The sequence below is a fragment of the Centropristis striata genome, chromosome 7 (genome assembly GCF_030273125.1).
Source record: "Centropristis striata isolate RG_2023a ecotype Rhode Island chromosome 7, C.striata_1.0, whole genome shotgun sequence".
Classification (NCBI taxonomy): Eukaryota; Metazoa; Chordata; class Actinopteri; order Perciformes; family Serranidae; genus Centropristis; species Centropristis striata.
In genome coordinates, this window is record NC_081523.1 from 19,187,119 (window position 1) to 19,203,540 (window position 16,422).

Sequence of the window (16,422 nt, forward strand, 5' to 3'; positions counted from 1 at the left end):
GCAGGGTCTCTGCAGATACAGGCACCACCACACACTCCTAATGGGTCATAAATGATGATTAAGAGGGATATATTTATCCTTATACATTTTCTAAGGAAAGTTATGCATATTATACCTTTAATACTTCTCCTGTTAGACTTTGCAACAAGCAAATACCTAAAAAAAAAAATAACTGGACTAAAAAAATAAAAATCACATAAGAAAAACACAAAACACATAATATTAAATCATACTAGTCAACTTTAATATAATATTGGATACATGAATTGATCATAACATAAAAACCTACAATTTCTTCAGAAACTCTTAAATGGTTGTAAACATCACATACCTTCTGCACACAAACGCAGGCTGGAAAATGTGTTACAAACTGTTTTGCACCCGTTATTTCATCTTTAAGGCAGCATATTGAGAACGGTTCCACGGCTGTGAAAAATATGGTTTAACTAAATGCACCCCCGACATGTAGTGGTTTCACATCTAACATAAACTCCTTTAGCATATTCATTTTATTTCACAGCAGTCAACATTGAGGCACATTGGTACACATTGTTAGAAAAAAGTGAATATTAAATAAGTACTATTGAAGTGTTAGGTGACATCCCCAAGTGCTGTGTAACCTGAGTGCTTAAACATTTATTTTGATCACATCTGTTGTTATAAACTGGAATGTATTAGGAATGGCCTTCATCCTCAAACAGGAAACAGGTGCACTTTTTTTTATCAAAGTCATTAAAAGGCCCTACACTGATACCAAATGCAAGTTTCCTTCAACAAGTTTTCCTTCATGTTCACATACTGGAAAATAGCAGCCTGCACAGCTCCAAATCTTGAATAGTGTACAAGGGTGCACAGTGCTAGCAAGGGTACATAACATACACTCACAGAAAGATAGTCAGGGCAAAACAAATTAATTTCATTATCATGAGCGTATTAAATCAGCAGAAAGTGCAATTTATATGTCAAAACTAAATGCAAAGACTGGAACCATAGCATAAGAGACTATAAAAGAGCTATATCCTGAAGATTAATAAATGAAGATGCACCATCTTCATTTATCAGTCTCTTATGATAGATTTCCAGTCCTCGACAGTTTTGTATATTAATTACTTTTCAGCATATACTAGTCATTGTTGTTTCTTACTATTATGGACAAACCTTCTTTGTTATAGTAGGACATTCATCCGTGTCTAAAGCATTAATTTTTGCCCACAATAAATAAGAAGACTACCTTTCTGCACCAGTGTTTTCCTTCATGTTGAACTGGTTTACAAATCCTAGCTTTCTGTTGTTGGAACGTGTGCAACTGTGGCATTGGAATATAAATCTGTCTTTGTTTTGCAGCCTACATAAGTTAGTGCTGGTGATTAATGAGAGTCAAGTACCAGATTAGGTGTTTTTTGAATATAGCTAGCAGTCTGTATCTCGTGGACCTGCACGGGGATCCTTAAGCACCAGCACCGACTTGTCTTTGTCATCTTCTTGCGGTGATGCATCAAGAGATGAAGATGGCAAAGCCTGTGAGAGCTCAGCCTGAGTGGTTATCTCCTTCTGTACCAGATCAAACTGTGCTTTTGCCTCATCCAGTTGTGAATGAACCGCTTCGACCCACTTTTGTAGCTGCACGTTGAGGGCATCCATCCCTTCGTCCAGCTTCTCCTGTCTGCCTTTAAGCTCTTCTAACAGATTTTGTGTGTCACTGACAACCTGCTGCCTCTTTCCTTTAGAGGGAGCACGCTGACGCAGCATGTAGCCCTCAAACTCTTCTGGACTCAGGTTGAGTGCTGGTCCGTCAAGCTTTTCGATGAAAGCCACTGCACAAGACTAAAACAGGGGACAAGGGCAAAGTCATGAGCAATAAACCTGTCACACACCATTCTAAGGTGGATGAGTAACTTTGCACTAAACTTACCAGATTTGTGAAATAATAGCCACTCTCTCCTGCCATCAGACTGTGAGGGAGACCAAAACGAATCACATATTGCATGTTGGAGTGCAGGCGAGGTGGATTGGCCTTCAGGACCACATAAACCAGGGCTGACAGGAAATCATCAGCATTAGCAGGCTCACTGTTCGAGGAGGAGAGTGCTTCAAAGATATGCTGGCTGCATTTGGACACACATGCAAGTTTATCCTGAGGCGCTCTTTTGGCATCCATTTCAATTATAGCTGTTAAAAAAAAAAGAGGGGAAAATAAAATGTCAAAGACGAGCATGTCAGAGCTTCTAATGATGCTTAAATGGGAGACATACTATGAGAATAAAATAGCAGTCCAACAGATTGCCTTTCAAGATAATTGTCCAAATAAAATATAAGAACATTACAGATAGTAACAGTATTCTTAATATGATTGTATTTTTTTTATTAATGTCACAACATTGCTTAGGCGCATATGACCAACAGGATGTTTACTGAATGGCTGCCAGTGTCAATAACTACAAGGATCGCCTAAAAAAAATTACATATAGAATCTTTATCTGTGAGACGTGAGAGTAATATTGATCTTTTCATCCAACTGTCGAGAGCAAATGAGAATACTTCCCAAAATGTCAAACAATTCCTTTCAGTAGTGAATCACCTGTTATGGCAGACAGAAAGGGGTCGCCTGTGACTGCAGTCTTCTTATCAGGAAAAGGTACGCTCAGCATCTGCGGGGTGATCCAGTTTAAGGAGCTGCAAAGTAAACACATCAGTGTCAAACAGAGCTTTGGGTTAGAGGTTTTGATAAAATACAACACAAGTGACTTGTATAAACGAGGGTTACCGAATCCTTCTCTGGAGAGCCAGGTCCTTCTGTTCATCATCACAGCTGTCATGGCAGAAAACCCATTTGTGCAGTCGTGTCATTAATAACTTCTCTACATGCTCCATTATCTGAGTGACCTGAGCCTCAGGAAAACCTGAAAATAATAAATATATTAGTTATACAATAACAACTCATTGATATTCTTATGATTTCAGAATAAATAACCTAAGAAGTGTTTTAATATTCTGTACTCACTTCGGAAATATTCAGCAAAAGTTTGGTAGAAATCCTGCACAAGATCTGACTGTTTCTGTACCGGCAGGTCCTGTAAAGATGATGAGAAGCTATGGTCAGAACAGCTCTGACATTATCAAAGAGTTAAAAATAAGCGCAAGTGTAATGTTAAACATTTAAACAGATAATTACATGGTATGCCTCCATTGTGTTGAGGAAAGCTGTACATCGAGACTGCAAGCGCTGGGACGAAGGGCTCCTTAGTATCTTTAGGAAACCAGTGAAGTCCCCGGGTTCGAGGCTCTGGTAAGCTTTTAACACATGTGCATGGCTTTCAGGAGACTCTAGAGGGACCAAATGGTGCATGTTACCTGCTATGCATGTGCTGAGGTGCCTGATGTGATCTGTTAAATATTTATTGTATATTTGTACTACATTTTTTGGTTTTCTTTGATCTCAATAGACTTTCTAGGATTCTGAGACACATAAATTGCCATACATTAGTTTGTCAGTCAATTACCATCTCTCTTAGTTGGGATGTGAGTCATCATTTTAGGGCTTTTGTTGCCTTTGCTCAATTACTTTTTGCCCTTAATCCTTTGGCAGTAAAGTGTCTGAACATAATGTGGCGAAGCATATGACAGAGGGATTTTTATTCCAACACAACCAAACATTTTGTTGATACCTTATTTGACTCTATGGCACGGATAACACTGAATTAAAGGACACAAAAAAAACAGAACTACCTTGACGTTTAGGAGGCGATGGACTGCCCCAGAAGAGTCTCCTCATTGTGTTAATTCGACGACCTTTCTCAGTGCTTTTCTTTTCCTCAAATTTGGAGAAAGTGAGAGGAGTTCCATCATTGCTTGGCCTACGAGGAAAAGTTATTACAATATTAGTTTCTCATTAATATGTATAATAAACATTCATAAAGTGTCCTCTAATATCTATTCAGGTAATCATGGTGTTACAATGAGTTTCTATCATATTGATAGCATCACAATGTCACTACAGCTGGCAAAAACCATTTAGACTTAAATGCTCCTTTAAGTCTGAATGGTAAGCAGTGTGATTACCTTGTGTCTTGCCTCGAGGCTCCTGCTGTTCGTGCTTTCTCTCTCCAGCACTTGGAGCAGAAGCCTTGCCACGCAGGGTTTCCATAATACCCACAGGCGTTCTTGCAGAGCAGCTCCTCCTGGGTAACTCTGATTCCTCGTTGCTTCTCTGTCCACATTGTAGGGCTCTTTCATATACTAATTCCACCTGTTGGTCATAAAATGTATATTTCAACCAAAAGAAGGACTGTAGGTCCAATATAATTTCTTTGAAAGTTAAAATCTGTAAAAGAAACTCAGTTGATCCTGCATTTGTGATTGCAGGGGCCTAAATCTCACAAGCTAAGTGTTGTCAAAGCCTGGTTGTGCTACACGTGGCCCATAGCCTCAGGCATCTAAACAAGGCCCTGTTCATGCATCATGCAAACAGTCAACTAGGACAAATAATGCTGCAATACAGCTCATTAAAACTCAGGAACACTCGTTTCCAATGCCCAAAATATCATGATTTCTATTAGCGGCACAACAATTTCAATTATTAGATAGAAATGTATTGAAATGAGCTTTCAATTACAGTTATCATAACAAAAGCAGGATTGGCATTTTCCCTCATTTGAAAAAAATATTCAAATTTGACCTCAGTGTGGTACAATCCCAAAAGAAGACAAATGACAAAGCTGCAATGGTTAGAAGAAAACAAGATGAGAGAGAAAAAAACTTGACAACTGATAGATATAGTGTTGTGTAGAGTAATAATTTCACTGTGAAAATTACCAACTACTTTCTTGTATAAGAAAAAAAACCTAAAACAGATTTGCACTCAGATTTTCAAGGACAAAAAGATTTAATTGGTAAAGATATGCTAATCATTTTAAGAAAATACCGTACAGCCAGGGCCAGATTAACAATAAATAAATAAATAAACACTTTGCTGTACCCTGGGCAACAATATTCAAGGGCCCCATCATCACGACCCCAAAATCACCAGAATCTGGCAAAAATTTGAATAAATTACAGTAATATACAGTTAATATACTCAATACATCAATAACTGTTTATGTGAATGTTAATTAAATTAAGACATTTTTCCTCAATATCCGACACCAAGTCAAAGAGTTGAACTGACAGCCTACTGTTGAAGCTCAAGTTTAACTTCCTATTAAGAGCTCAAACAGTGTTGGCTAACGTGGTTAGCTTGTTAACAGAGCTCTGCAGTGGCTGACTGTCAGCTGAGAGGATTGAGATAAGAACCACCGGCTAATGTTAGCTAACGGCGAGTGGCTTAAACTGACACCTATTTTACTGACATATATCGGTAGGATATACAGACTTTTCTGTACATTAAAAACGAATTTTCACAAGTATAACTTAAGAATTATTGACATTCCTCCTCACCTGACAGATGGTGAAACATAACGAGCTGCTTCCTTATCGGAGAGCTTTTTTCCTCCACTTTCTAGTTAAGAAACCGTTACAAACTCTTCATAAATTGAACAATGAGAACCATAATCCTTTAAAGCTCGGTCAGTGAGATGCTGTTACAAAAGTACGACAGAGAGGTAGCGATAATTCACGATGAATTAATTAAAAACGCAGACAGAAAATCAGCTGCTCTCAAACTTGTGCAACCGGAAAGTCTTGTGGAAACAAACTGTCAAGTTAGAAGTATTGAGCGGCACAGTACCGACTTTTTGAAACAAAAGTATTGTCAAACGATTGTACCGACTCCCCGATTCAGCACACCAGAAAGTACTAACAAGGCAGACCTAACAATCTTCCACTACTCTCGACCAAACCAACTTCATCCCGTAGACACAACAAATATCTTCACCTCTGCTAATTTGGAATGCCCTGATATAAATATTTTATTTTGAATGACTTTAACCGGAAGTATTTGTATGCCATTAAGGCTGTCTTGACTCAAAAAAATCATTGATGTTTTGATTTTTTGTTAAATCAAAAATGACATCATCACCCTGTTAAAATAATCGCCTAACTCACTTTTTCAAGTTTTGCAGGAAACACAAAAAACTTAACCAAAAGTGTAACATATGACATTTATTGATCATTTTACTCAAAAGGATGTAACAAAGGATGGCTATTGGCATATTAATAACACTTTGTGGAAAATTATGTAACTTAAGAGAAATAAATGACTTTACTTCATGAACATTAATGTTACTTCAAAGTATCATTAATGTTCATGACACATCCCATGTCATGTTTATGACACGCTCACGTCACTCTTATGTCGACACCTTCAAAATAAAGTGTTACCATATCTTGCTTAAGTCACAAAGGCATGTTCAAAAAATTGCTCAAGTCACATTTTATTTTGACTATGCATAATAAATCAGTTTAGGCATAATAAATCCGCTTGACATAGTCACACACTTGACATAGGCCATTATCTTAAATCAACTGAGTATGTAGGCGATTTTACCATAGGTGGCCGCCGTCATTAAACTGTGCCTTGTCTAATCCCATACTGAAAGTATTGATATGTTTTAGAAATGTATACATACGTATACAAACAGTGACAAGAGATTTTTAAATTTATCTTGGCTTTTATCTGTAATTTTGAACTTACTAGAAAAAATATTCGGCATTAAAAAAGCGATTAAAACTTATTTTTCCTGTTTACCTTTATGTTGCGGAGGTTTGTTTTTTTTAAATGTTTTAATCAACTGGGAGTATGACTAAAATGTGGTTGTAATTAGAGTGATGCCACTGGAGTACAGTTGCACTCTATTACCACAAGAAGGCACAAACACTATTACACAGACAGGTCAAAGGCAACTGATGTACCAAACGAGCACTACTTCCAGTGGGTTTGGCCATTAAATGCACCAAATTATTATTTACCTTTGGATTAATCCCTCTTTTCATTTAGTTTCCGTTTTCTATTTATATACACATTTTTATTTATTTATTTTTGCAAGTTTTAAAGAAATTTATTAATTTAAAAAGGTATTTACTTCTTTAGTTCTCTATTATTTTTCCCTTTGCATTTACCCCGTATTTATTTCATGCTTTAAATTTGAAAGGTCTGACCGGAACATCTGCTTCACCCGTCGCTAACGCTCGCTGACGCTCTCAGTGGTTACTTGGCAACAAGATGCTTGGCAACAAGATGCAAAATGGTAAAACTTTTTCGAAAATCAGCATTAGAGCAAATCACATGTACCCAGGTGATGAGGATACAACAAGATGCTAAACACTAACGCTAGACCAGTTAAAACAGGAAGTTTATTTACATGAGCTGATACAGTGGTAATGTATTTTCGATTAATTTAATTGTACATGTGTTAATCTATAGCTAACTTATCTACGTAGCTAATGTTTACAGAAATATAAGATAACCGTAGCGCCCCTACCTCGACAGGGCAAGGTCGAAAAGCTCTATGAAGGTGTTTCAAAGAGAGATTAACCGTCCAAGACGCGAAGCTTTCCTTCATCATGTCAGATGCTAAAGTTAAGGAAGAGTTCAGGAGTTAGGAGAGAAGAAACAGAGGCTGATGCAATCAAGATGACAGGACAGTCTCAAGTCTACACTGCAACCAGAGACACACTTTTTCAAAAGAAGATAAATCATACTAGAACAAATGCATTGGTAAGTTGTATATCTTTATGTCTTTTTACAAAACGAGCACTATTTGTATATCGTCACCCCTGTTAAGATTTACCAAAAGTCTAACATATGACATTTATTGATCATTTTACTCAGGATGTAACAAAGGATGGCTATTGGCATAGTAATAACACTGTGTGTAAATTATGTAACTTAAGAGAAATAAATGACTTAGGTAATTTTTTGAACATGCCTTTGTGACTTAAGTAAGATATGGTAACACTTTATTTTGAAGGTGTCTACATAAGATTCACACAAGCCTGTCAGAAACATGACATGACAAGTATCATGAGCATTAATGTTACTTCAAAGTGTCATTAATGTTCATGACACATCCCATGTCATGTTTATGACACACTCATGCCACTCTTATGTAGACACACAAGAAATTACTTAGACGTTTATTTTAACATTGTGACGATATTGAAATGTTGACCTCAAACAAAACACTGGCGCATAACAAAACTGCAGTCCATTGCTCTTCATTCAGTCACTAGAATGGGTATTTGGGAAGAACCCTACTCTTCCTGCCTTCAGTCTGCAAGACCACAATCAGCTGGTGGTCCTCTATGCTGCAGCTCATGTAGGGGTCATCTGCAACCACACGACAAACTCCCAGCACATACTTCAGGTAAGAAAAACCGTTAAGTCAGTAGCAAGACCATTCTGGGGAGCGAGATATCTTTTGAACTAACATATTTGCAGTGTTGATTAAAAAAAGCCTAATGTATATACTTTATCTTCTCAGGGTCACTGCAGCTCCATCTCATGTATGTGTGTGAGTGAAGACAGACGCTGGATTGCAACAGCAGACCAGGGACCTCAAAGCACAGTGATGATATGGGACTCCTACTCTGGGTAGCTCATGATGCTACAAATATTAAGACTTTTTAACTGCCTTACCCATTGTTTTTGGTGGTAACCACATGAATGATAAATATTTCAGAATTCCTGTGCAAACATTGTTTGATTGCCACCCCCAGGGGTGTGTCATTGCAATGGCATTTTCAGGAGACATGCAACATCTGGTAACCCTTGGAGCTGAAGAAGTACAGGTGAATATTGCAGCCAGTCCTTTTTTTAAATCAATTAAACATTGCTTTTTAATCTAGATTGCAAAATGCGCAATCCAAGAAAAAAAGAGAGACAAAGTAATGTTCTTGCAATACTTTTTAGAGAGTGTAAAGTATATAACCTTTTATTAAATGGCAAATACCTCAGAACTGTGTTCCTATATAACCTTACAACACCAAGTTTACAAAACACAAAAACTGCTTCAATGAATACTATTTCATACTGGATTTGACTATATGAAACATGAACCATCTATTCACAATTTGATGATCTGTTCACAGTGTGTGTGTATTTGGGATTGGACAAATGAAACAGATAAGCCTTTATGGTTTACTGAACTCGATCCTAAACACGGTTTCCAAGTAAGTTAATTCCTGTCTTCCTTTAACATTTAATTTCACTTTATAGATATGGCATTCAGCAGATCAAATGCTCAAATGTTGTATTGTTTTTCAGGTTTATGTCATTTTTAATCCAAACGATCGCACTCAGCTGCTCAGCAGCAGTGAAAGCCAGGTGTTATTTTACAGAAGTGTAAGTCCTGCTATTCCTCTTTTATTTAAACAGGTTGTACATCTGTCATGTGTATGTTTATTGCAATAATTATCTAATCTTTTTTTTCAGTCTGGGGGAAGTCTGCAATACTATGCCCTGAAGGTTCAGAAGGTAAAGATGTAGTTTTTCATTTTTTCTTGTGAATATGTTTTTTCTCCTCTTTCTTTCATGCATTTTCTATTTAATGTATTTGTTTTAGTTTTAGATTGGTTTGTTTCTCCACTTTTTGTGCTTCTTGTTGTCATTCATTCATTTATTATAGTGGCTTAGTGTTTTTCGTTGATTTTCTGTCTTAGTTGAGGGGAGGTTTCTTGACCTCTCCTGACACATTTCTTTTCCTTCAATTAATGCAGTCTTATGTGTGTGCTAGCTCAAATCAAAACTGTAGAAGATGGAATTGAATTGTCACAGATAATACTGTCTTGAATTGCAAAATATAAATATATTCCAAAATTCAACTGTTGATCATTGCAGGATTTTGATGAAGCCACCCAGGGAGCTGATGATTCTGTATTTACTTCTCCTGTCACCTATCAAACTGTCAACATAGCTGGCGGGTCACTGAGCCAGTCTGTGTTTCACTGGAGAAAACCTCAGATCCTGACTGCGACTGCAGGAGGCAGTGTTCTGGTGTGGAATCTGATGGACGACTTTGCTGCAAACCAAAACCTCACCAAAAAAAGAATCAGAGTCTGCATCTGTCAGAAAGAACCAATCACTGCTCTCACCGTAACTGACGGGTAGCTAGAGAAAGAGAGAGAAATATTAATATTGTTTTTAAAAAGTGTCTGCATCTATCATGTCAATGCATCCATTAGTCCCTAACCTCCCTTTGTTTGTGTGCTGTTTGATATCACAGCTATATCGTGACTGGTGACACTAAAGGCCACATCAAGTTTTATGATGACAAATTCCGGATTCTCAACCACTACAGTGAATTCAAACTGGATCCTATTGTTTCCATTTCCTTTTCCAAAGATTGTACAGAGGGATACTTGCAGGAATGCTATTTGGAGGCAAAACCATTTATCACCAGGTAGAATAAACACAATGTATTATGTCTTCTGTCTAAACTGTTATGTGCATTTTAGCCAAGCTGACTTCTCTTTTTCTGCAGGAACTTTGTTGTGTCCACGGCCAGTTCCACAGTGGTACATGTGAATGCACAGAAACGCACCTCTCAAATCCTGCTACATGAGGATTGTGAGCCTGTACATGCAGTGGCCTGCCACCCCAAACAGCCGACTGTGGCCACAGGCAATCAAAAGGGTCTTTTAAAAGTGTGGGACTATAGCAGCAAAGTGAAGATCTGCAGCAGGGTCTTTGAGACAGAGAAGCAGATTCAGTGTATCACTTTTGACCCACAAGGTAAGCCAGTATGCTTGCTGACCTTCTTTGCAAAAAACATACAGGAATTTGCAATTTCTCAATACATTTTCCAATGTAAACAGCCATCTTTTTGTCTCTGAACAGGATTATACATGGCAGTTGGCTTTGGCAGTGGAGCTGTTCACGTACTGAATCCCAACACTTTACAAAGTGATCCAGAGGAGGCTTTCCATTACACTAAAGACAGCATCCAGCACATCACTTTCTCCTCAGACTCAAAGTATCTTGCCACTGCGGTGAGCAAGTCCTTTTTGATTATCAAGTGCAATATAATAATAATAATAATAATAATAATAATAAACATTATTGATACAGAACATTTCATCCGTGGGGTTAAGCTCAAAGTGCTTTACAGTAAAGTGAAAAACAGTAGAATTAATAAAAACAGCCAAATTATAAACAAATGCAAATACTGTGTAATAAAACAAAGCAATTAAAATGAAAAAACGAGAGGAGAACAACAGTGGCAGAAAATAGTAAGAGGGGGAAAGAAAACAACAAAAAATTTGAAATAATAAAACAAAGGAAGAGTAAAAACAGTGCTGAATTACTTTGTTGTCATTTGTCAATAAAAAATGTTCATCTCTTATAGCCTCGCGTCGGGAATCCCAAAGTTTTGGTGCTGTGATAATGTATTGCAAATCTATATCCTTTATCCTATATCCAAATCTTCTATCCTTTGATAATCTTAGAAGCTGAAGTGTGACGTGAATTTTATTTGCTTGTTTACTCTTAGGATGCTGGAAAAGCAGTGACGGTATTCCGCTTGCAGACGAATAAAGGATCCCGGCCACGTTGGACATATATGGGCAGATACCGCTCCCACTACAAGCCAATCACAGACCTTCTTTTTGGGGTTCACCTGGACAGCACCCAACCCAGACTGCTCTCTCTGGGAATGGATCGCAGACTGGTTAGTCTGCTTTGTCAAAGTTGTAAGACTGGAATGGATTCCAGTTTTGATACTATTTTTAATACACCTATTAAACACTTCTCTGTGAATAATAGGTGGAGTATGACCTGGAAAACAGCGATGTGAATAAGCTTCTCATCCTAAGCTTGGAACGCATAGAGCAAATTGCTGTGCCAATGTGCATGACTTGGTATCCTCCCCTCACTGCAGAGCAGTTTCTTCTCGTTGCCTCAGACCAGTACAAGATGAAGCTTTTCAACAGCACTACCAAGATGTGCAGGTCTGTGAGACACTGTCACAAGATCAGATTATTTGTGAAATGTATTTCTTCAACTGCTGTCTCAACAGATACTTGAAAACATAATCATGTGTGTTTTACAAACACAGAAAGACCCTTCTTGGCCCAACATATGGCTCTTCTGTTAAGAAAACAGTGGTCCTTCCCATGTCTAAAGAACCTGAAACAAACTCATATTACCTGGCATACATCACAGAGGACAAGGTCAGTGCTAGAGTTTTTTTTAAAGTATTTTACTAAGTTAGTAAGTTTCTCGTTTAATGTCTCACTACTTCTTTACTCTGATGTCTCTGATTTTGTCACACCATGGGTTGAGAGTAAAGAAGGCAAATTGGGTATAAAAATAGTGGTAGATCTTGAACATAAAAGAAAATGTTTCAGTATGAAGACATATTGAATCACATTATTGATATTACCAAAGAGTGTGTTGTTTTTTCAGGTGGGTCTCCAGATTTTGCCTCTGGATGGGAACCCCTACAAGTCCAACGCTTTGATCTGCCATCCGACAGGGGTGTCCACTTTTGCCTGCTCCTACGACAGCAAATTTGTCTTCACTGTAGGAGGATCTGACTGCACTGTCCTGTCGTGGGAGATAAGCTTAAAGTAAACTTAAATAGTACCAACCTGAGAAAAATGCAATCATTTCAGTTTCACAAAGATAATCCTGTTGTTATTGTGCGTGCAGTGCATTGGAGGCTGCAGCTGCTTTGGGAGGAAAGGACCTGATGCCCTTTTACACTCTTTTAGATGGAGGCAGAGATGGCAAGTTCTACAGGGTGAGTTTGTGTTAAGTGAACAGCCACAGAATAATCCATTCATCACGAATCATGTGTCCCTACTATGTAGAGCCATCAAGCTATGCATTGTTTCATTTTGCATGTTGATTTACCTATTGGTTACTTGGGTCAGTCATTTTCATTGAAAATATAAAACACTTAACATACACTTTTTTTTTTTACTTTATATTGCATTTTTATTATATTTATGGATTATACATATTAAGATATCAGCTTTTACCTGCATTCCTCCTGTAGTTAAACATTTTTGACATTTCTGATAATATTTTGACTAAAGAGCTTTTTTGTCTTCAGGAGATGGAGGACTTTTTCTATTACTGCCAAGTCCGTCATCAAGGCACTAACTCAGTCGAGAAACGACAGTTGTCCACCAAAATCCCCCTGTCAGAGGTTCCCACTCTAATGAGAGCTTTGGCCTACTTCCCTACTGAGCAAGAGGTACCACGTGTGTAAATGAAGGAAAATTTTTAACAGCAAAAAAATTTCATCTGACAGTAAAGAAAGAAAATAAAAAGTGATTTTACACCTCAAAACTGTAATAACAAATGTATGTTATTGTTTTTTACCAGATAGAAGATATGCATAACGAGGTTAAGTTCAGCAAATATGCAGAAACAGGAAAATATGTGACTGACATCGACCTGGAGGAGTTTATCAAACTGTATGTCAACCACCGGCCAGCGTTCGGAATCTCTAGCGATGAGCTTGCTCAAGCTTTTCACATCCTTGGTGACTCTGATAATACAGGACAGCCTGTTCTGCAGAGACATGAACTGCTAGAACTTTTACAGGCTCGAGGTATGCTGCATGCTATTCAGTCAGAAAATTAAAACTCTAGATCCCCTGTTCTGGTTTCTACATTTTCCATTGTAAACATGACAAAAAAGTTCAACATGTGCATAATTTTGATATTATTTTTAACAGGAGAACACATGACAGAGGAAGAGGTGGCCGAGTGTTTCACAACACTTTTAGGCCTCGGTGAAGAGGAAGAAGAAGAAGCAGGAGGAGGAGGAAGGGAACATTCTGAGCCTGACATTTATAAATCTGACAGTATGTAAAAGAAAAAACTCACTCTCACACCATAATCTTTTCTATAACAGCTGAAAAACACTTTTTGATTTGTGTATCTGTGTCCAGGAGATACAGAGTATTCACTGGAGTGTGCGATCCCAGATGAGGTGTCCATTGAGACGTTTACAGGTCACATCCTGGGCTTCCCGTCCTCCGGTGAGCAGAGTGGCGGGACTTCTTTTTCAAAGTGATTAAAAGCAAACTGTCTGCTCCTCTAAGAAGTTGTGTTGATGGAATTTTTTATGTATTTTAAGTAAAAAATATTATGATTAAAATATCAATATTAAGTTAGATCTTCATGTCCAGCTTTGTCACACACCATTTGAAAGGTATTTTGTAAATGAACAAACCAAATTGTATTTTAATTTTTTTATATTTAAGAAACATTTTGCTTTCGAGTATATTCTGGAATTGGTATGGTATTTAAATACTTCTCCCACCATTGCTTAATACCATTTCATCACCTCATGCAAAAAGATGGAGAAAGAGAAGAGCAGTTGCATTTATTAAACTAGAAAATTTCCTCTGGGGAAATTCTGAAAGGGGGCTACTGCCGGTATGTGTACACTATGATGAGATTCTTCAGAGATTTCAAACTATGCCCTTTAACCTCAAAATGTGTGTTTGTGTGTGTGTGTGTGTGTGTGTGTGTGTGTGTGTGTGTAGTGAAAATCGCATAAAGTTACCTGTGTGTGTTTGAAGCATATGTATGCATGTGTGAGGAGTGTGCGTGCTTACGCGCATGTGTGTGTGTGTGTATCTGTAACTGTAATCACATCAAAGATCAAAGGCAATCAACAGAATTAATTGACACCTGCTGTCCCGGAACATTGACAGGTGGAATTTCTGGCCTCGAACAGAAAGCATTTTTGGCAAAACCATAATACCTATCATTGATCCGACTTCACTTTGAGCGTCCCGAGTTCTTCCTGAACGTCTACATATGATTTTTTAAAAGAAAAAAAAAAAAAATTGCTTTGTTAGAGCGATCTAAAAAAACTGTTCCATCTTCCTTTTTTCCGAAATCTTCCTGCGTTTTTAATATGGGACCCAATGAGGCTGTTGGTGGCACATCTGTGCGTCGTACGCCCAAAGTATAACTCAGCTTTACCAGAGGATTGTGAGTGAGAAGACAAATTTTCCTACATTTCTATGTAAATTATTTCTGTAGAGTGGAATTTGCGGCCTGGAGCGCAGTTTTCAAATTTATTTTTTGACAATTTTTTCTCTCCCTCTACACTCTGGCGATGATGTCACACACTGTGACACGAACATTCCGTGCAATACACACCCATTATAATCTCAGAATTTCTCCAAAAATGATCATGGTCATTGAACAGGGATTGATAAAAAACTATATGACCTATCGAAACGTGGATTAATACACCAATACACAAGACTTGTGTCTACTGTTTAAAGTTTAAATAGAGTCTCTAGGTAAAATTATGCCGTAGAAGTAGATGTTTAAAAATCTCCAATTGTTCTTTTTCCCTCATTTTTTGTCGGCCGTCCCATTCATTTCAATGCAAAATTTTGGGCAGTTTTTCGCGACTTACGTCATCTGTTAAGGATAAATAACAATAATTTCATAGAAAGAGGTAATAAAGTATTTTGTTTCAACATTATGGGCGACCGTGTATAAACATTAAATATATATAAACATTGACACAGTAGTAATAATATATAATATGCCATAATATAATTCAAACAACTTGCACATAATACTTATACATCAAACATTCCTGTAGTGAAAAGTGGCGGATTCAGGGGGGGAGACCGCCCCCCTCATGCCTCCATGGTTGAAAAAAACGTGCTAAAGTGCCCTCAAGAGTAATCAATAACGTGCCTTAATGAGTGCCCTTCTACCCGTCTGGTGCCTCCATGGTTGAAAAAGCGCGCTAAAATGCCCTCTAGAGTGGTGACAACGAGAGAAAGGCTGCCCTTTACACATGAAAAAAAATTATTGAGTGCCCTCTAGGGTGCCCCTTTATACAATAAATTATGATGATGTGCCCTCTATGCAAGAATATGGCAAACCGAAAAAACATGTTGTGGTTAGCTAATGAGGTGCAGACGTTCCTCTCTTTGGTAGCCGACGAACGGGGAATGCAAAAGAGGCGTTGCTTTCATGTGGCGTCGCTATGACGAACAGCTACATCGAGTGACCTAAAAACTAGTAACCTGTCCGGGCTGGTCAGAGGTGATCCAAACACACTGTACTTATCCCCCATTAGCCGCGAGCTAACATTAGCTAACAATTATAGTTGTTTTAATCACAAAAAGCTACTATTGCTTCCTGTCACTAAACACATGAAGCTTTCAAAATTAGAGCACAGTGTGTTAACAGAATCCACAACAGAATTTACAAGAATACTGTAAAAACAAGATTCCTGAAATAAAACATAAAACAACCCTCATTCTCCTTAAAATATGCAATTATCAAGATCAGTGTATTTGATGGAATAGTGGCATCAGAATGTGTGAGAGACCACCAAATTTGGGCTTTTATGGGAAAAAAAATCTCCTTGGGGGCATGCCCCCGGACCCCCCTAGCCAGCTTTTTTTTCACACTGACTGTCTACTCCATGTCCTTGTGGAAAGCCCTGTTAACAGCAATTAAAAATGACACAGTAGGATATCAATAAAGATTCTA

General features: G+C 37.9%; 2 protein-coding genes across 3 annotated transcripts; one reads left to right on the forward strand and one right to left on the reverse strand.

Moving 5' to 3' along the window:
* Nucleotides 1–222: 222 nt before the first annotated feature.
* LOC131975497 (rab5 GDP/GTP exchange factor-like) lies at nt 223–5,827 on the reverse strand. 2 transcript variants are annotated; one of them, XM_059338217.1, is made up of 9 exons: nt 5,434–5,827; nt 4,060–4,246; nt 3,727–3,854; nt 3,173–3,291; nt 3,002–3,071; nt 2,765–2,900; nt 2,579–2,673; nt 1,913–2,169; nt 223–1,824 (listed from the first exon to the last, which is right to left on the reverse strand). In XM_059338217.1, exons 2-9 carry the CDS (start codon nt 4,215–4,217, stop codon nt 1,411–1,413), a joined length of 1,377 nt encoding a protein of 458 aa, XP_059194200.1. In that variant the 5' UTR covers nt 4,218–4,246; nt 5,434–5,827; the 3' UTR covers nt 223–1,410. The 2 variants fall into 2 exon arrangements, with proteins under 2 accessions (XP_059194200.1, XP_059194199.1); XM_059338216.1 differs by having other exon boundaries at nt 3,173–3,324.
* Nucleotides 5,828–7,178: 1,351 nt separating this feature from the next.
* cfap251 (cilia and flagella associated protein 251) lies at nt 7,179–14,006 on the forward strand. The gene is given in 22 exon segments (XM_059337337.1): nt 7,179–7,311; nt 7,424–7,526; nt 7,528–7,651; nt 8,160–8,300; nt 8,418–8,527; nt 8,616–8,724; nt 9,025–9,105; nt 9,200–9,277; nt 9,368–9,409; nt 9,773–10,038; nt 10,158–10,334; nt 10,416–10,666; nt 10,772–10,923; nt 11,424–11,600; nt 11,696–11,880; nt 11,988–12,102; nt 12,338–12,501; nt 12,584–12,674; nt 12,990–13,133; nt 13,265–13,493; nt 13,620–13,748; nt 13,836–14,006. Coding segments are annotated over 21 exon segments (2,919 nt in total). The 5' UTR covers nt 7,179–7,311; nt 7,424–7,497; the 3' UTR covers nt 13,961–14,006.
* The last annotated feature ends 2,416 nt before the right edge of the window (nt 14,007–16,422 follow it).